The 21,537-nt window shown below is 30.6% G+C and overlaps 4 protein-coding genes across 5 annotated transcripts in view; 2 read left to right on the top strand and 2 right to left on the bottom strand.

Moving 5' to 3' along the window:
• The window catches only part of LOC108687465 (small integral membrane protein 14-like), a 6,392-nt gene extending 4,428 nt beyond the window's left edge, over positions 1 to 1,964 (top strand). For both annotated transcript variants that reach the window (XM_018193232.1, XM_018193233.1), the window contains exons 3-5: positions 118 to 172; positions 425 to 573; positions 644 to 1,964. In XM_018193232.1, the coding sequence (XP_018048721.1) occupies positions 118 to 172; positions 425 to 573; positions 644 to 685 (246 nt within the window). In that variant the 3' untranslated portion in view covers positions 686 to 1,964. The remainder of the gene's footprint in view (positions 1 to 117; positions 173 to 424; positions 574 to 643) is intronic.
• A 3,113-nt stretch (positions 1,965 to 5,077) lies between these two features.
• On the bottom strand, positions 5,078 to 10,683 carry LOC108687472 (zinc finger CCHC domain-containing protein 8 homolog). Its single transcript, XM_018193241.1, has 7 exons — positions 10,284 to 10,683; positions 9,406 to 9,646; positions 7,778 to 8,070; positions 7,272 to 7,482; positions 6,982 to 7,159; positions 6,594 to 6,787; positions 5,078 to 5,678 (listed from the first exon to the last, which is right to left on the bottom strand). The coding sequence occupies exons 1-7, from the start codon at positions 10,592 to 10,594 to the stop codon at positions 5,100 to 5,102; spliced, it is 2,007 nt and encodes a 668-aa protein (XP_018048730.1). The 5' UTR covers positions 10,595 to 10,683; the 3' UTR covers positions 5,078 to 5,099.
• Positions 10,684 to 12,058: 1,375 nt separating this feature from the next.
• Positions 12,059 to 14,031, top strand: LOC108687422 (MORN repeat-containing protein 3-like). The gene is made up of 3 exons (XM_018193175.1): positions 12,059 to 12,249; positions 13,124 to 13,421; positions 13,551 to 14,031. The coding sequence occupies exons 1-3, from the start codon at positions 12,059 to 12,061 to the stop codon at positions 13,893 to 13,895; spliced, it is 834 nt and encodes a 277-aa protein (XP_018048664.1). The 3' UTR covers positions 13,896 to 14,031.
• Positions 14,032 to 15,674: 1,643 nt separating this feature from the next.
• Positions 15,675 to 21,537, bottom strand: part of LOC108687509 (calcium release-activated calcium channel protein 1-like) — a 22,595-nt gene continuing 16,732 nt past the window's right edge. The window contains 4 exon segments of the mRNA XM_018193293.1: positions 15,675 to 16,219; positions 17,381 to 17,509; positions 17,740 to 17,799; positions 17,802 to 17,819. Of these exon segments, the coding sequence (XP_018048782.1) occupies positions 15,692 to 16,219; positions 17,381 to 17,509; positions 17,740 to 17,799; positions 17,802 to 17,819 (735 nt within the window). The 3' untranslated portion in view covers positions 15,675 to 15,691.

The raw sequence follows: 21,537 nt of genomic DNA on the forward strand, positions 1-21,537 counted from the left end.
AAATATATTTATCGCACTTACATTCAGCGACGAACATCTATAGCAAATATAGTTACTTGTTTCACTGCGTGTATTTTGCATATTAATTTTTCCACAAATTGTATTTTACTGTTCCAGTTACGACAATCTCAGGATTATTGTTCGGATACTGAGTGCTTCAGTGTGTCGAGATGTAGGTATTCACTATTTGCTACTAAATACTTCTAATTAATATTTAATATTTAATATACTGTTCGAATTGTTTCCTACAGTCAGTTTCATCAACAACCAATTAAGTTTAACTTTAGTTTAAGTCCGTTTTCTTTGCAAAACTGAAAACAAACAAAAGTTTAATAATTTAAGATACGTGAATTATGTGTTAGATATAATACTAAATTACAATTAGTTATTAAAAAAGAAAAAGTAAATGTTTCTCTTTTTTTAGTTCCAGGGCCGCAGACGAATGTTCGGGAATGTTCAGACTTCCTCTTTATTTGCTTAATTATTGGCTTCATCGCTCTTCTGTACGCATTTAGACCGAGATCTTTACGATATTCGACCAGAAATGTTATCAACAAGAGCAGCAATGAGCCCGTGAGTGTGCGTCGATTGTGCATTATTGATGGAAACTTGAAGACGTATTTTGAGCATACTTTATTTGCAGGGTTCACATGGGGACGGTCCGCCTTCGCCGATGATGAATTAAAGTGTAGTGCAACATTGTGAAGGTTCTTGTTATTCAAGGTTTTATATATCAGGATCTGTATTAAATTTATAACAGAAACAGGAGACGGTATGATATATAGATGATATTAATAAATCTAATGTACGCACGTTAGCGAGTTATAATCATTTGATTTTTGGAAACTTAACTTCTTTACACGTTGGTAATCTCAATTTTATACAATTTTCTTCGCGCTTATGCGTCTTTCTCTTTAAACTCTTTTTCTCTAATAATCTCGTGCCGAGATTATATGTATAAGCACGATATAAAATAATTTTATCTCGACTTTTTGAAAGACTTTTTAAAGTTTAATTGTTATATCTAACATGAGATCTCTAGCGTTCTTAGGTACTAAATTTAATTTCCGCGGCTCACATTTAGATGACGCTAGTAAGTGTAATTTAATTTGACATCTGAAGCTGGCTGCATTTTAGAGGTTAGACATTTGTCAATAAAATTCAATGTGAAAAGATTCATTTAAGTGAACAGTGTCATTTTTTTTATTATTAAACATGGAACATGATAAATTGATTTTTCGACATATACTTCATTACTTTGATTTCAAAAAAACTGCAGCTGCAGCTCATAAATTAAAACTTGTCGAAACTTATGACAATTATGTTCCAACGGAAAGAACATGCTAAGAATGATTTCAACGATTTAAGAATGATGATTATGATATGAATGATAAACAACGCTCAGATCAACCGAAAAAATTTGAAAACACCGAATTGCAAGCATTATTGAAAAACTCAGCTCAAACGCTCCAAGAATTGTCTGCAGCATTAAATATTACTCCGCTGTTTTCCAAATGTCTATATGCAATGAGAGAAATTCAAAAGGAAGGAAAATAGGTACCGTTAAGGAAACACTGATGCAGCTCGAGTGGGAAATTCTCCCGCACCCTGTATTCATCAGACTTAGTTCCTTCAGACTATTACTTGTTCCGATCGATGCAGCACGACTTGATGGATACACACTTCAGAAATTACGAGGATGTGCGAAAATAAAACGATTGCTTCAAAAGATCATTCTATCGTCACGGAATTCATTTATTACCACAAAGATGGAAAAAATATATAGCTAGCGAGGACAAATACTTTGATCGATGTATTTTTTGTTTTTGATATCGAGATAAATGAATTTTTTTAAGCAAAAAAACCGTGGAAACTAAGTACCTTTAGTACCTAATAACATGTTTGTTTCTTGAAAGAGGATAACGTGAAATTATAATTAATAAAAATAACAAAAAACTCGCTCACGCGCAATAATAATAATGTATTATACGCGAATATAATTTAAAATTTGTAGTATGAAAACGATAAAAAAATTAAATACCTGCGAACGAATAGTCATATAATGAAATTATTTACTTCAAAAATATTTATATTCAAAAATAATTACAAAAATTGATAAAATCATAAAACCTAATTTGGTATATAAAGAAAATCTCTCATGTATAAATATCGAATATACAATTATATATCTGTTATAAATGTTCCAATAGCAAAATAATATAGATAATTGAGAATTTCAAATCTTGTCAAGAAACAGTATTTATACATTTGTTTTGTAATGCCCGATTGTAAAAAAGTAAACGATTAGAAATACATCTTTTTTCCGTGCAATAAAATTGATAAACATTTAAAAATTAATTTTGTTATCCACATAAAAAAGAAAGAACATAGTTTTGTGTAATGTAATATAATAGTTTTGTATAATATATTTAGACACAAATATACACATATACATTCATGCACACGCACGCACACACAAACAACACATATACTCACATTATTAAAATAAAATGAAGATATTTTATCACATCTCAAATGTTTTACACAAATTAAAAGTTACAAATTTAAAGATATTGTACAAATAAAAAAAAGATTATACAAATAACATTACATACAAATAATGTTAGCAGTATTACATTATTTCCCTGTAAGGAATATAGAGGGATCTATGATAAAATATTTTACATTAATAACAATGCTTGACGTTGTACATTCCCATATTGTCGATAATAAAACTGATTCTCCGCATTGTATAAAATGGCTTTTTATTATGTTATTATAAATAATTGTCAATATAAGATTCTGTAAAAAAATAACATGGGACATATGTTTATGTAAAGGAATCCGTTTCGATTTATATAATTGATTATACATATTTTCATTACAAAATAATTTTATTTTAGATAAAAATGCTATAATTACATATAATTATTTTTGTACAATGTTAATATATTTAAACTTAGCTATTTACGTGTCATTTTATATTTATCATATTTCGAAAATTTCTTTTTTAAATAAAATGGGAATTGTACATCAGCACAAAATGAACATATCTATTTTTAGAAAAAATTGTAAATACTTGTATTTACAATTTGTAGAAATAATAACAGATGGATATTATATCTTTTTTACTAATAGAGAAAACTAAGATTAAATATATCGAAAGTTTTTATATTAACATACCGAAATTGGTACATTTGAGCGAATAAAAATTAAGCATCAATTTGAAACTTGGAATTCAATTCCAAATTTCTGAGTATCCTTGCTATATTATAATCAAATTTGACGGTTTGGATTTTATATATTTATCAATCTTCATTATCTTCAGTTTTTCGAAAATTATTTTCTTTTTTGTATAACTGTATGTATGTATACATATATATTTATGAAAAATAATCTTCGTGTGTGTGTGTGTGTGTGTGTGTGTGTGTGCGTGTGTGTGTGTGTGTGTGTATAAAGATTAATTTTACAAATCACACAGTTTAATATTTCATATTACCTCACATGTACAAAATATATTGCACAAAATAGAGCTTTCCTTAAGTAAAATTAATGGGCATATGTAGAAAACAGATTTGAAATACAAGAAAATACAAAAGTAAAATCACAATTTAAAATCACAATAACTGATGAAAACCTTGTATTCATGTTTTGTACTTTTGGAAGATGACATAGCATTTTATAGGATATCAGAGATCTGAAATATAAGAAAATACAGAAGTAAAATAAGCATCAGTTACTTATTTAGTAATAACCGTGTAATGAAAATCTTGTATCTATGTTTTTGTACTTTCAGAAGATGACAGCGATTTATATATCTATTACATATGTAATATTTACATATGTATGTATTTACACATAAAATATCTTTTATATTATATATATAAATATATATATAATTATACACACACACTATATACAAATATAGTAAATTGAATGAATTATGCTTAAATGTATAAATCATGCATTCAAGATTGAATACATCTTACATTCAAGAATGTAAGATGTTGTATACAATCTTATGAACTCATATCAAATTTATAGATTCATAACAAATTGTGAGAACGTTTGTAAACATTTATAAACGATTGATATTCTGTTCAACAGATATTTTACGTTCAATATAAATTTGTGATATGATATATTTCAATCTTTGTTAAAAAATTAGACATATCGTTTTCAATAGATTTCTGGCATTCTGATATTGAAATATATAACAGACTAGAATGTATGTACAAATGAAAGAGAATGTATTAAATTGAAGTTTCAGAGAAATGCTGATTCTTATTATATCAGTTAGTTAGTTAGTTATATATATATCAAAGATCTCACACTCATATATCACGTAGGCTGCACAATTAGAGACTAAGAAAAAACTTGAATAAGGAGGATATGGATCTTTTTTAATCTCTTCATAAGATTTTCAAGTTAAATCTAAATCATTAGAATTTCGAAAGAAATATTAGATAGAAAAGAAAAAATCAAAGAGTAATAATGCTTTTACAGTTTGAGAATAAATTCATTCTCTTAAGAAAACATACATGCCTAGAGGAAAAAAGTTTTACATAATCATAGAACATTTTTTTCTGACATATATATTTCAAAGATGTTATTCTAAAATTTTATATCAATCAAAAATTCGATAAGATTGAAAAACAGCACAGATTTTTTTGATCGAAATAATATTGTCTGAACAATAATTTCAGAAAAATATATTACAATAAGAAAGTTTCCTACATTACATTGAAAAAAAAAAGATTTTAGAGAAGATCAAAGAGAAATATAGAATAAAGAATCTCATTATATTAACCATGAATCACATTGAATTTTCATGTCATGATTTAGCCTGCAAACTACATGTTTGAGATCTTTGAGTAATGTTTATGAACACATCAATCTTATATTTATAGATACTCAAAAATATCTATTTACAATAAGATATCAATCAAAATATCTTCTTTCGTATTGAATTAGAAAAAAAAGTAAGAAAAATAATTTTTAAATCGTTATTTTCTCTTAATAATCTCAACTATTGCATATTTCATTGATTTTAATTAATTATTTAATAGTCTGTATTTATATATTAGCTCTTAATGAATCTATTCTTGTTGATGCAATCTTGCCATAGTGCTTCTAACTTTTTGCAATACTCCCGACATCTGTTCAAATTTACCCGTTGAGTCAGGTAAATTTTCGAAATTGATTACGTCAGAAATATCTTTGGAAAATTTTTCTGACGATGGTAATTTACTATAAGGAGAGGTACTTGGCAATATTGGTGTACCTAAATGTACCGACTTGACACTAGCTTGATTTGTATCTGAAGATCTGTGCGAAGTAGAACGAATTGGAGTAGAATCAAATTGAGACATTTTATCGGAAGCTAAGGTGTCCAATGTAATCATAGTATTGAAATCATTTTTAAGTGATATATCAGAACAGTACTGTAAATCCGACTTTACAGAATCTTGAACTGAAGATCTTCTCGAAGTACAAGGGGTAGTCGTAATACTGGAAAATGGCGTTTCCGATATAAACACAGTATTCGAATCGTTTTTAGTTAATATAAAATCAGAATTAGAATGCGAATTGACCTCTTCAATTTCCATAAGTAATACTTTTTTCGTTCTTTCTAATTCAGACAAGGATGGCGAATTTCTGTTCGAAGTAGTGTCGTCCTGAAAAGAAAATGCAATTTTGTAAACAAACTTTATCCAATATGTGCCAATTTTAATGAAACTTATTACTGAAAATACTTGCAAAATGATGAACAACGTTATCCTTTTTGGCAATCATCAATATGTTTAATAAGAAAAATTGGAATACATAGCAAGTAAGAAATAAAGATATATAAATTTATATGGAATTATTTAAAAGCACTTAAGATCCAATTTCAATCATTAATTCATACTTATTGTGTATTCGCATTATATAGTCTTAATATATCACTTATTAAAAATTATAATGTTTACGAAAACCTGAAAATCGAAAAAATATAAAACAATTATACTGTTCATATCATTTTGCAACACAAATGTTAGTAGTCATTTCCGATGTATTTTTATCTGTTGAACACAAATGCGTTGTCCAAATTTGGCCATCAGATAATAATAAAAAAATATATATATAAATTAAAAATACAAAAACGACAATTTTGAGAATTTTTATGACGAAGGATTTTATTGTTTAGCGTGGTATTAACTTTATTATCTATGCTACATAAATCTCAAATTGTCATTTTTGCATCTCTGATGCTTTTTTTTTAAATTACGACTTAATAGTAAATTTAAACAATGGATTCGTGTTTAGCAGGCAAAAATATAAATATATCGAGAATGACTATTCATATTCGCAAAATAAAATTGTACAATATAATTTTTTATATTATTTTCGATTTTCATTAGTTTTCCATAAACTTTTTGTATTAAATATTGATGATTGCCGATTAAATGATTATCGTTGTTTATTATTTTGCAAATAATTTTCTGGTAATAAAAGTTTCATCAAATCGGCGTGTAAATTGAATAGTATTCATTTAGTTGTAAGATGCTTATAGAATATAATTGAAAATATAGTTCTTTGAAGACACATACTGCAGAATCGGACGAAGGCAATTCTTGTGACTGCGAATCTGAATCATCTGTTTGAGGTAACTCTGGCGGCGGTGGTGGTGGTGGTGGTGGTGGTAGTGGTGGTGGTGGTGGTGGTGGTGGTACTTCCACTGATTCTTTCGGTAACGGTGGTACAAAATGCCCATTAACAGACAGATTCTCCACAATATTTTCTACTACAAGAAAATAAAAAGAAATTATCTTTTATTTTTATAAAAAATAAGAAAAAACCGAATTAAAATTATTAATAATATGAAATTAATGTTAAAATAATTCTTATATATATTCGCTTCTTGCGCGGTAATTATCTTTTTAAGTACAATTACAGTAAAGTGATAATATTCAATTAGAATATGATTAATAATTATACCTTCTGCATCTTCTATTTCCATATCACTGATTGTTGCTACATTTACATTAACTGGTGGAGGTAATTTCAGCTTTTTACGTTTGTAACCATCGTCTGTTTCTTTGCCTTGCAAATGTAATAACATTACCTGTTTACTATGTATAGATTGCATTTGCGGTACCCAATAGTTGTGGCTCTCCTACAATCGACAAATTTTAATGCTTACGATTTCGAATACAAAAACATTGTAAATTACGAGATAAGATCATTTTCATATATCAATTCTGATTATGCAGCTACACATTACTTACGTCTGAGATACCAGAAGGAGGTGGCACGTTAAAACCAGGAAAATCATATATTTTTTTAATGTCATATTGATCTTTATTTCTATCTATGATGATTTCACCTTCTTTATGTGTATCATTTTCCGCTATTCCATCAGAATTGAACAGCGATAAACCAGAATGTTGTAAACGTGCTTCTTCCAACCACCCTGGAGGGTAGCCAAGTAATCTCATTCTAAGAAAAAACGTTTTGGCACGTAGAATGAACCTCATTGGCTCATTGAATTGAGAAATATAAATCTTTTCTTTTATTTTAATTATAATACTTAATTTCATGTAAACTGTAAACGCATTTGCGTTTGCAAAAATTAGAGATCTCAAAAAAAATATTATATCGATTTAAAAATAGCAAACATGATATTAAAATTTTAAAAATTTATTACTGATAATAAAAATATATATACATAGACTTAAGTAATTATAAAGAAACATTTTTCCAAAATCCAATAGACTGCATAATTATGTCATACCTATATATGTGCCTAGGTAATTGATTGTCTTTCAATCCAAGAGCCTTTCGCAATTTTTGGCTTAATTGACCAGGAACCATATGACTAAATCTTTGGTCCTCACTCAAGTGATATCGGACTCCCATATTATGTTTTGAAGCAAACTCTTTACGTTTTTTATTAATATTGCTTTGATTTCTAGGCAATGGACAATCTCGCAAATTATGATTTCCATTACAATTAAAGCAACTTAATCTTGGCATGAAATCTTTTGGTGTCTCATGAACTGATTCTTCAAATGTATTTTCATATTTCTAATAAAACAATGTTGTTTAAAATATAGAAATAACAAATACGAAATAGGATAACATTTGCCGTAAGTTATAAAAAATATCACACAGAGAGCAATTGCAATATTCTCTAATGAGAATAAAACTTTATATAATAATTATAAAAATATATATATAGTTATATATGTATATATCTAATCTTGCCATAAATTCTGTCAGTAGTTTAAACAGATAGAGCAAAAAAAATAACAACAGATAGATCCAAAATTATATATATATTCTGAAAGTAGAGGAAAAAAGCTACAAAATCATCTATTTTTTTATTCGAAATGCCTTTTGTTCCGTATACATTTGCGTAACATTGAGGCCATTTATCGATCGATTTATGCACGATCTCCAGACGAATCTTCTCAGCTGCTGACATAACGGAACGCTTGAGCAACTTCAAGTTGCGATGAGACTTCTTGCAAGCCATCTCTTCCAAAATGCTTCACATTATAGCCTAGCAAATTAAGGTCCGGACTCCGAATTAATCGGCCCTTGAGATTGTTGTTAAGCCTCTTTGTCATACTTTGCTCGATGATCAGTTTTGACCTTCCAACAAGATTCAGACCCCGCACACAAGGTGAAAACGATGCAAGCTTGCCTGAACAATGTTCCAAACTTCATCAAAGTTTCTGAAAGTCCGGACCTTAATTCGCTAGACTATAAAACGTTTTGGAAGAGATACAAGCAGCCTCTTCCCAATTTGAAGTCGCTCAAACGATCGATTTTATCAACAGCTGAGAAAGTTTCTTTGGAGATCGTGCATAATTGATCGATGAATAGGCCCAACTTATTATTACGTTTGCAAACATATATGGAACAAAGGTAGGCGTTTTGTGGTCTATCTGTTGCTGTTTTTTTATTCTATCTGTTTAAACTATTGACAGAATTTATAGCAAAATTAGGTACAAGAATAAGAAAATTAGCTAATAAGAAGAGGCTACGAACTGTCTCATCAATTTTTATGAATTTATATGATATTCATATGTATATGTAATAATAAATAACAGAAAACACAATAAATAACAACACACACACACACACACACACACACACACACACACACAAAAAATATGAAACCTTTTTGTTTGTTTAAATATAAAAAAATAATTCTTGAGAAATAGAAACATAAATTAAGAAAGATATTTAATGTCTCTAAAACAATTTGTCTGCACTTGAAATGGAATAATATTATATCAGGAGGACCACTCAAGGAACACTCAACAAATTACTCATCAAATTTTATAGAATATAATAATGAACAGTTCATAACTTTTCCTTGTAAGGTAGATGAATAAAAAAAGAATACATTACCTGACCATAAGTCGGAATATCCATATCATTCTTTACATTCGGTTGTTTATCAATTGTAAATAAAAAATCAGATGTGTCACTGCATTGTATATCATCGTTTTCTACAAACTTTTTATCTTTGGAATCAACTCCATCATCCCAAATTTCTAAAGTCAGACTTGATTCATTTAAGTCTTTCTTACGACGAGGTTTTGAGCGCACTAAAGTATACAAGAAGTCTTTTATTTGTCGCCGATATCGCCTGCAAATACATGAAAATAAGAACTTAAATTCATAAAAAATTCAGTAATAACGAATATAATGATCTTAATTGCATATCCCTATGTTTAATGTTTAACAATACAACTATTCATGATTAACGTATATTTATTTTTTACTCTCACTCCCTGTAATTTGATATTAAAAAAAAGGAAAAACAAATTAATTTAATTCTTTACATATTACAACAATGAAAAATCTCAAAAAATATAAAAATAAAAATTATTAATTTAATAAATTAGGAACTAGTCATTTTGACTGCTCCAGTAAGTCTGATGTTAATATGCGAAATAAATCATTATATTTATTATATACTTAATTCACACACGTTTAATAATTCATATGCAAATTAAATAAATTAAATAAATTATATCTTATATTTCTTTACTAATGTTTATTGTATCAATATTAATGCTTAGTACGAAACATTGCCGGATCTCCTGATAAGTATATAGTATATTATTCTTTTTCTTCAAAACATATATAAGAAAATAATAATGCTTATAATAAAAGCAGTAACATTCCTATACGTCAGATATATCATTCTTGTAAAACCAGACGGAAACAAATTCCCGCGCGCGCATTGTAAACAAAGCGCTGGAACATACGACAAGACGCACCTTGAGATACTCTCGTCACGAAACATAACCTTAAAGACGGGTTGCGAGTTGTTGTCGTTCGACCGAACGAATTGCGAATCTCTCCGCGAATTGACTCTCGTTTCAATCGTTTCGATGTCGTCCGGAGTCGAGGCGTGACTGATGCTCTTCGTACTGTAGACCTGAACTTCATCGTCGAGACAGGAGATAACTTTCGTGTTGTAACTAGTATCCAGTTCGATCACCTCCGTCTCCGAGTCTTCGACAATCGACGAATCCAACGGAATCGTATCCATGCTTATATTAAACACGCGGACATCACTATCCATCATAGACGCGCGATGTAAAGAAGCTTCGAAGTTTTCGCGCTCGATCTGTTCTCAGGACGAGATGCGAGAATATGATCAACGCTACACACATACACACACATACATACACACACACACACACACACACACACACACACACACACGATTATATCGACGTGTATATGCGGTGCACTGTGCAGTAGTATGTATTGAAATATTGGACTGGTATTGGAATTTGGACGGAGCAGCCAAGCAGGACGGAGCAGTAATTGGTATTTAGCAGTTATAAATCCCCGCGCATGCGCAATGCGCGAGCTCAGATGCTACAATTTTGTTCATTTCTACCAATGTAGATTAACTTTAACTTAGTTCTACTTCACTTTTTATATTTTAGATTTTAAAAGTTTTTCAAAAATAATTAAACTAAGAACTTGAAAAGTGAAATCAAAAGAAAAATTGAAAATGAGTTGACAAAGAAAAACAAAAAATCTTCAAATTTTAATGAAAGGTTATATTGGGTGCATTCAGTACTACAACCGCTCACTGGGCATTCAATGAGCTCTTGTATCTGTTTGGTCTATACTTTTAAATCTAACGGAATATGCCAATCAGATGCAAAAGCTCACTGAGCGATTGTCGTTCTAAATGCACTCATTTGAAATGTTTTAGGAGCGCAAATGTGAATGTATAATTTACAAAATAAAATTAAAAAAAAAAAAATTAACAAAACGTATATCAATAAAAAATATGAAAAAAGATTATTGAAGTTTTTGAATTAATCTAAATATCCGCTATAAATCAATAACATTATATTAATAATAACTATTATATTAATTAAGAGATTCGAAAATATACATTTTCAAACTTGAAAATATGCACTCATGTTTAGAATGTTGATTGCGTATGTACATATATTTTAGAACGAGAGGAACGAGATGAAAATTACAAAAATGAATAAATTCATTAGATGTTGACCAAATAATGTAAATATAAATATTCTAATAAATTTATATTCATTTTTGTAATTTTCTTTTATTTCATTTTTAAGAAATATAGACCTTGATATATCATTTTAAAATGATACATAGATAATAAATAATTATCCTTGTTTAATATTTGTCGAACAAGGCTAAATAATTCGGAGGGACATTCAAGTAGGAAATTTAAACACAGTCCAAGAATTTACTTTAAATTTTATAGCCGGTATTCATAGTCGATTCTTATTTCAAGACTGTCTTAAGTAATGTCTTGAAATACTAATGCGATCTTCTGATTAGTTCATCTTAAGACTGAACTTAAGATGATCTTGAATATAAGACTATGAATACTGGCCTACAATGCGATATGAATACAATCGTTTTTTTTTTCCGAAGTATAATGTTATGCAATGTGAATTATGTAATTTTGTCTCGATTTATGATTATCGATTGCTCACGAAATCAGCGAAATGACAAATTAAGAAGTTTATTCTTTTATGAATATGGCGCAATGCCGTTCTTGAAACCACAGAGAGTCACGTGGTGCAAACAGCGAATAGAAGCTTGCAAACGAAATGGCTGGCGACACGCTATATACTTTCCCGAGACGAAACGTATTACTAAAGCACATTATACGGGCCAATGGAAAAACGATAAGAGAGAGGGTAAAGGCATAGGAGTCAACAGGTATCATGAAGGTCTGTTCTTTTTAGCTAAAGTTCTCTTTTTCTCTCCAACGTGAATAGAAAAGGAAGAAAGATGAACCAGCTAAAAAGAACAGGCCTTATGTTCGCTGGAAGTTTTTCTCATTTAACATGAATCGATAATATCAATTACGCTTCATCTAATGTTTCTGTATTACGAACAAAATACGTAAAAAATTATTATTATTAATATGATAATCGTAAGATTTTTTTACAAAAAGTATAATTTTTATAATAGAATGTAAGTTATCCTTTTTGTGATGAATTATACTCTTTTTCTATGGATCAATTACGTTTTAATTATCATTAATTAACATAAGGGATAGAAAAGAGAAATTAAGAAAAGTTATAAAAATAATCGAAGAATTATATAAATTTTGTATCTTAATAGTTCTCTTAATGTTGAGAATGTGTATTAATACACATTCTGAACATTAAAAGAATTATTCTATTAATGATTTAATTATTATATTAAGATTTTTTTATGTTAAATATACGATAAGAGCATAGAACGTTTACTTTGTATTTATCGATTTAACATCATAATTCTGACATCATAATTATTATCAAATATATAATGGCTGGCAAAAATTTCCGGTCATTATAATATAATTTTATTGTTATATATAGTATATATTTATTTTTCTTGTTATAATCAACTTCAAGAATTACGATATTTTGAATACTAATAGTAAAGATATCAAGTATTTATATATTAGTTTTTTATCCGAGCAATACAATAAAATTGGTAACTTATGGTAACCATTCTATGTTATACACTATTATATAATATCCTGCTTGCTCGCAAAATTACGTACATCCAAGCTGCCGATATTTCGTTCGCTATTTTGTTAGGAATCATTCCTTCGCAGTTATGGTTGGATATACGAAGGCGACTGGTATAACGACCTCAAACACGGTTACGGCGTCCTCAGCAAAATTACACAAGACGGCGAAGTGCGCAAGGTGTACGTCGGCAACTGGGCGAAGGGAAGGAAGCACGGATTCGGAAGTAATTGGTACAAGGACGGCAGCTATTATGAAGGCGCATTTCGAGATAACAAGCGGAATGGCTATGGCCGGATTTGGTACAAGTGCGGCAGCGGATATTACCAGGGCATGTGGCTGAATGATCGTTACCATGGAGAAGGGATACTCATTCAAGGTTGCGATTAATTAAGAAACAAAAAAGTAGATGTACATGTGAAATCTAGAACTGCTTCGCAGAATGAATCCGCTTAAAAGTCTTTCTCAATTTCTTTTTAATTACGTAATACATAGAACAAAAAGTAATACATTTTCCTTAGCTTGTGTTCGATTTTATTCTTTGCGTTTGCGAAAATTGTGAACTATAAATTATATTATTCCTCATTCAAGGCGCTTCATACTTATCTTCAAGAAATCCCCATAAATATTTATCTTAAAATCTTCATAGAAAACGGTAATCTTTACGAGGGTCACTTTACAAATGGCAAGAAGGAAGGTCGAGGTGTTTTCTACCATTTAAAGAGATGTCAAATACAGGAAGGTTGTTGGGAAAATGATGTCTGCGTGAACAGCACGATAGAAGACATCCGACAGCCAGCTTTATATCCGATATTGCACATTCCGAGGATAAACAGTCAAGCAGCAATATACTTATAAGTGCATTGCTCACGTTTTGTTTACATCTCTTCTCAGATCAATTTGAACATAATGATTTCACGTTTCAAAAGCCTTTCTTGCGTTCGCGGCAAATGGAAAATATAATACGTGTAATTTCTACGTACAATTTTTTTATTTTAGTAAAGAGAATTAATAAAGAGAATTCATTTTTAATTTTTATTTTGGCAATCAGCGCATTTCACGCAAAATGATGTATACAAATAATAATCGGATATATACATGATGTTCCACTCAACGTATCTCTTTCATCTTTGCAGAGTAAGCACAAATCCCCCTTCAAACCATACTTTTGTATGAAAAACCATATTTTTGATTCGATCTTATCCTACAAAAATGGTGGCACAAATGGCTTCAGGCTCAGAGTAATTGAATCGCCATCTGAAGATCCGGATTCTACGTGCTCTATATCTATATTTTTCGCGTCTGGATATCACCGTTCCATCTAGTTCCTGATTAAGAGACAATATTGCTCCATCCGATATAATCTGCTTAAGCAGAAATAATTAACACTTAAAAAAGACTTAAGGCCGTAGCGTTCTGACGAACTTCATCTCGAAGCTTTACTATTTTAAGCTGATTCGAGATAAAATTTGTGATATATATTAAATGTGTCCCTCGGAAGGAAAAACACTATTATCATTGCATGATACTATAGCTCTATATAGTGTGGACTGAAAAACTAAAAAGGAACTCAAAGAAGAACCCTGCAAAGATAGAGTGATCATATTGGGTGGGATATCTTCTATTATGTTCGTACAGCAGAAGTTTTCAGCAATATTGCTTGAACCTTACAATGTTGTTACAATGTTGCTAGAATGATCTGTGCTGTATGAACATTTTTGACTTTCATTCATCGAAATGTAATATCTCGAGTGATATCGTGTACTTACATCCGAATCGCCGCTTTTTGATATTTCATTCCTTATTTTTACGGCAGTCAAAATATTTGAATATAGTGTACACGAGAGTACACGTAATGTACTTGACGCGTTAAAAAATGATAAGCAAAACTGCTATCTATTTAAGAAAAAATATCGACTTTCGTGTGTCAGCGATGGCAGAACGTGTCGGATATAATATATTTGCATAGTATAACATCACAACACTTAATAAATATAAAATCGATCGCGTTTCTCAAATAAGCACATTTTTCGAAAGATAAGTACATTTGGGTACATAGCCAGTCATGTCATCTCTCGATAATTCAGACTATTATATTATCGTTTTTTGCACTGTATACGGCGATAACATGCGGAAGGTAATAGTCTTAACGTATACTATTCTTTCTACGTTTTAAGTTGCAACGCGAATGAAGGAATGTATTTTGTGCCTACATATACAACGTTATCGAACTTCGTATCCTTCCTGAAGTCAACACGATGCTTTTGTAACGCGCGCATCGTGCAGATGAGCGGAGTCTCATCACGTTTATACTAATTTACATCACAGAGAAACACGCGTATAAAAAAAAGAGGAGGAAGATCCTTATCTTTTGACCAAATCTTCGCAACATCTGTAGCGCGTGTGTGCCGAAAACAATGTGTGTGAAAAAAAATTGTCTGTCATGTTCTTCGAATGATTCACGTTCGAAAGATTTTCTTAGCAGAATCCTCCGAGAAATATCGTAAGCACTCGTCACAACACGTCTGTCTTAGAAAAGATCTCTGCCTCTTTGTCTCTATCTCTCTTTCTCGTGTTCCGGAGTGGAAATTCTTTTTTGTCGCGTTCGATTCGCGAGTCCAATTTCGGCGGCAGGAAAAATTGTGAAGATCAATTCATACGATATGTGTTACTCCGGTCTGCAAAAGATTTACGCCATTTCTGCCCTCCACATCCGTGGACTCGATCTGTTCCTTAAGTAACTCGAGTTCTCGTATACCGGATACCGTGACTTCGTACTTGTGCGCAACGAGACTCCGATAGAAATGTATCGCAAACGCAAGAAAGATTATCAGCACTGGTATCAACACTATACAGGCCGACCAGGCAGCGACCTGCGAAAAGTCATAGAACTTCACCCAGCAAAGTATCGCGATCTCCAGCAGAAACAGAAGGAGGCCTAGCAATGTGGAGAAGGCCCATGCGACTTCAATGTACCAATGTAGACGTTCATGTGGCGACTCGTGCACAAGGCTTATGCTATGCAGATTGCAGACGGCTTCGATATTCGGCAGTATACAAGTGGATATCATCAGCGCCAACATATGCACGGCTACGAGCAAGGTTGTGCACACGGCGAAGGCGATCAGCATTTCCGGTGGAACATGCGTTTCGGGATTCAGCTGCACCTCTACCATGGCGACCTGTGGACAATGACCGATCTTTGTCGAGTCTTAGAAATTATCTCAGCGCATTTATTGTCCGAACATTATCGAGAAACGTGAACTATCGTTAATCCTACGTTTCTCGCGTGGTTTATTTTTTAATGTAATTATTCGCGTGAAGTGTTTCTGACCCAACATTATATGTCAATTTTCATTATTCTCTTTAATGATTTACAAATTAAATAATGATTGATGTATTTCTTCAGATATAAATAAATGCAAAAATTTTAAATCGTGCAATAATTTGCGCCAAATATAATGATGTATAAAATATAATAATATATAAAAAGCATACATTTAGTAGTTTGATAAGCGATTTGATCCTGGACAAACTACACGAGAATAAAAGAAATAAATACCAAATAAATATCAAAAACGCATTCCACCAACTCGCTACATATTCGATTAGGAAGCAATAAAACAAATATATAAAATGAGGCTTGAAGGAATCTATCAGTGAAAAATAAAAAAAATCCCATCAGAGCCTAGCTGTTCGAATGCACAGAAAACTCTATATTTTCGTGTGAATGTAATAAAACGAATAACGTTTTGATTCTTCAATTCGAGTCCGATTTATATTTCAATTTATTTTTTTATATTGATAAGGATCCGAATTGAAGGGTCGAAATGTTTATTATTCGTTTTGTTACGTTCACACGAAATAAAGAGTTTTCTGTGTATCCGAATAGCTGATGTAGATTCTGATGGGCTTTTTTATATTCTTCAATAATCTTCTGAAATAATAAAATTAAAAAATATAAGATAAAACTGAGTTTCTTTCGAAAATATTTAAATATTTAACATTTAATATTTAAATACGTATTACAATACGTAATAACATTTTATATGCGCACGTGGGTATTTTTTATTTGCAGATATTCGTTAGAAAAATATTCGCGTTGAGTTAGTTCAAACAATACAAATCGCTTCCGGAATTATGCTCTTCAGTTCACAGAGATTTTTTTTCATTTCCGTGTAATTATTACAAAACGATGCAATCTATTATGGTTAGCTTGATTAATTAATCACGAAGGATGCGGATACGCGTCTCTATGAATATAGAGGGATCGTGATAAAAACTTATCGCACTGAATGGTCCGACGAAGGATCATTTCGTTTCCGGGAGCGACGTTTTCTTACCATAGCGAAACCGGAGAGCAGGGCTGATGTTTTACTGGACGCCTTGAGCTTCGCGCGGCTCAGCTGCAATTTTCTCCAGGACAAATAGCCCGGTGTGTGAAGGCCATCTCCCGCTTGCGACATCGTCGACTGTGACGAACAAAACGAAGGCAGAGATAACAAATTAGCTCAAACTGGATGGAAGGGCGCGCAATCGTAGGAAGAGATATGTGATCGCGTTCTCATTGTCTCACAGAGAGGCGAGGAGGAAGGGATACTATAAAGCGCCTGCAACATTCGACCTTGCGATTTCACGGGGGATAAACTCTTCGTTATAAGCTTCGGAAGCTTAAGCGCGAGTAAAAAAGAGAGGCACGTACCAGAAATCGATGGCAACGTCGGTGCCAATGGGAGAACTTGCCAAAAGTCCCGCAGTAGTAGGACAAAAAACCAATGGATGCTGAACGAAACAAATAATAAGGAAAATTAAATTAATGAAAAATGTAGAAACGAAAACGGTGGCTGATACGTTACGGCGAGATCTGACTGCGTCTTGCAGAAGGTCTGGCGAGCATGAGGACGAAGAAACAGTTCGCGCGCGCGCGCGCGCCCACACACGCACACACGCACGCACACGCACGCACACACGCACGCGCGCGCGCGCACACACACACACACACACACACACACACACACACACACATTTACATGCACACATATTATACATAGAAACATTGCGTGCGAGAGAGAGCATTTGCTGATGCATGCATTAACGAGAGACTTTACGTGACTCAATGTTTCACATATTCTTCGGGAAGATGTTACTCAATTTAATTTACAATCGCCAATCTTCTGATTGAGATTTCCGGTTGGGCATAAATGTTAGCGAGACGTTAAATAAAAGATAATGGAAAAGTATGATCCAAAATGCGCGAAAAAAATATACATAAAAAATAATTTGTATGAACGATATACATTCATCATTGTAAAATTGCGACATTTACAATTTGCATCTTGTGCAAAATGAGTGCTTTCGAAATATTTTTGAAATATTCTTTCAGCGTATGATCTTTACTTTCATGTTTCCAAACGATTTTTAACGATTGAATGTAATATTAATAAATATGATATCAAGAAATACCAGCTTATGATGTATGATTAAATAATATTGTTGTTTTTTTTATCTACGTCAAAATGTATCATTGCATCTTGATATGTCTTGAGAAATGACTGACAAGCGAAAAAGAAACACGTTGACACATGATACTATCTTTTGTTTGTTTAAAGCTAAGAAAGATATATGTATTCAATGTCAATCTGTTTAGTTCAACAACTCGATGTACACAGGCAAACAATTCCAAACATTTGCACTTACTCGCGAGTTGCACGCCAGACAACACGTATGTATACAATTAGAACTCTTTAAACTAAGAAAGACCTCTTTCTATCTCAAAAAGAGGCAATTTTTAAGATATTTTATGTCTCGATTTTGGATTTTGTGTTGTTGAAGATTGCTTCGACTTGTATATGTACATGTATATCACATTAATCAGATTATTCACATTTCTTCCGTCAATTTTTTTTTTCATGAACAATAAACAGGTAATAAACATGTGATCAGCACATAGCAAAACACACATTACGTATAAGTAAAAAAAAGAGGATGCATAATGAGAACGTCGCATATCTTGTATCATTATTTGCAGATACGTATGTTTATTTAATTTTATACTATTAATCGCAATAAGCTCATGATAATCGAACATGCAGTTCCCGAAGAAATAAATGCACATAAATTTTCTTGCCATAATAACGATTAATTAACTTAATTAAAATAATTAAAATAATTATCATTATTTGAAATTTACATCATACAATTGAATATACCAACATATTAGTAATATCAGAAATATATTTCATTCGATGAAAACAGTTTGCCATAAATTGCAAATACAAAGGCAATTCAGTCTTCGCAGCGTGCAAAGAAAAAAAAAGGGGAAGTACAATATTACGACGATATCGTTACGAACGACATCCGGATAATTATCAGTACGTAACACACATGCAAAGTGAAGAATTGAAGAATATGCGACTAATTGCGCGTTCAAAGTCAGATATAACAACGGTGTTCGAAAAAATAGCATATAATCCGTAATAGCGTTTTTCATTGGCAGAACTAGTGCGCACTTAGTGCACTTTAAGGCTGTACACAAATCGACATAAAGAGGTACGTTTAAAAATATAGAAACGGAAATATTAAACCGCGAAATATTCAATACATTTTATTGTGCTATTTGATAAAATACACATTGGATATTTTATCAATTAAGTCTCATTTTTACATTTAGATTAGAATAGTTACAATAGGTACAAGTTAATGGCGCACTAGTTTTGCCAATGAAAAACGCTAAGTGAAAAGAATCTTTAAAAAATCATTTGCAATTCATCATTAAAAAAGCATTTGTCATCCGTGAATGAGATTAATCCCAATGAAGCTGACTGATCGTATTGATGCTCAATCAATCAATCACATGATCCGAATTTGAAATATTATTTTAAAGAAATCTAAAATAATTTCGCTGGTAATTGTATACCAATGTCACCAATACTTTTGTTTTTATAAAACATTGTAAGCTTTAATATAACACAATATTGTAAGCTTTAATTATATCGGTACGTATATTGAACGTTGAATGTTGTGAAAAAAAATTTTGGCATTTGTAATTATAATTACTTGCTACTACAATTATGATTATTATTGTTATAATATTAATAATAATAATTATATATTATATTTATATATTATAATTATATATTATATATTGTTGTTTCAAAAAAATATTTAACTAAGTAATTGCAATTATTTTATGGTAATAATAACTATATCCAAATAATATGCATGTTGCCTGCGATCTAAAAGATATGTTAAAATTAGATATCTTAACAAGATATATTAGATATCTTAACAAGATATGTTAGATATCTTATGCAACATAAATGTTATCTGGATAATTATAGTCATTTTTAGGTGTCAACAAAATACATTGTTAATACATATTGAATGAGAACTATACATATAGTTATTATTGCTAACACTATAGCAATAATAATCATATTATGTAAGATACAATTATAGTTACAATTCTCCTCTCAGTGAAAATTAATATACCGACATTAGTATTATTACTGACTAATTAATTAAAAAATTAATTAAATTCATTATCATATAAAATCGAATATTGTTTACACCGTTTTCCTATTTTAAAGTAGCGTTAAAGGTATTATTACGAATAAAACAGATCGAAGAAAACAGATCTATTACGGACTCAATGAAAACAGTTCTATGTGCTAAAATCATGAGAAATCTAATGTATATTGATCCTACTACGATCTTACTATCGAACATTTCGATTTTCCGTAATGCACCGGAAAATACTTTAATAACAGACTACAATTTTTTAAACATAAAAAATGTGCATTATATGTACATAAATTAGAAAATTGAGCTAATCTTAATTTTTCTCAACTCTTATTTTTTTAATTACGCAATAATTAGATTTGATAAAAACTTATACGATTTAATAACGTTATTTTACGTAATAATGAAAGATAAAAAAAATAATTGAATATTTTTATGTAAGCAAAATAGGTTCATTGATTAAAAAAAATAACAAACTTAATAATTCTATTAAATCTTAATAATTTCCATCAATACGCGAATATTGTGAGAAATGCATTACATGTTTCAAAGTAGAATTCTCCAGAAATAGAAACGACTGTTGTTTATTACGTAGAGTAAATTGGAGAATTCGATAACAAAAGAGAAGAATTAATAATTATTTAAAACTTAATAATCATTTCATTCGCATCTCTTTTATTATCGATTTCTTTAACTTTGTACAATAAACAAATAATTCTAATTTAGGAGAATTTTACTTTTACATAAAATGCGTAATTTCTCAATATCGCATATATTGATAGAAATAAATATAAATTGAAATAACAAGTAAAATAATTGTAAATAATTATTTTAAAAAAGTAAATACTTCATATAATCACTATACAGAAATAGAAAATATTTTATTTGAATGTTGTGAACATGAAATAAACATTCACTATTTATATCGTAAATATTTATATCTCACACATATAGATACTATTATATATATATATATATA

This window comes from Atta colombica, unplaced genomic scaffold (genome assembly GCF_001594045.1).
Source record: "Atta colombica isolate Treedump-2 unplaced genomic scaffold, Acol1.0 scaffold207, whole genome shotgun sequence".
In the NCBI taxonomy this organism is placed as follows: domain Eukaryota; kingdom Metazoa; phylum Arthropoda; class Insecta; order Hymenoptera; family Formicidae; genus Atta; species Atta colombica.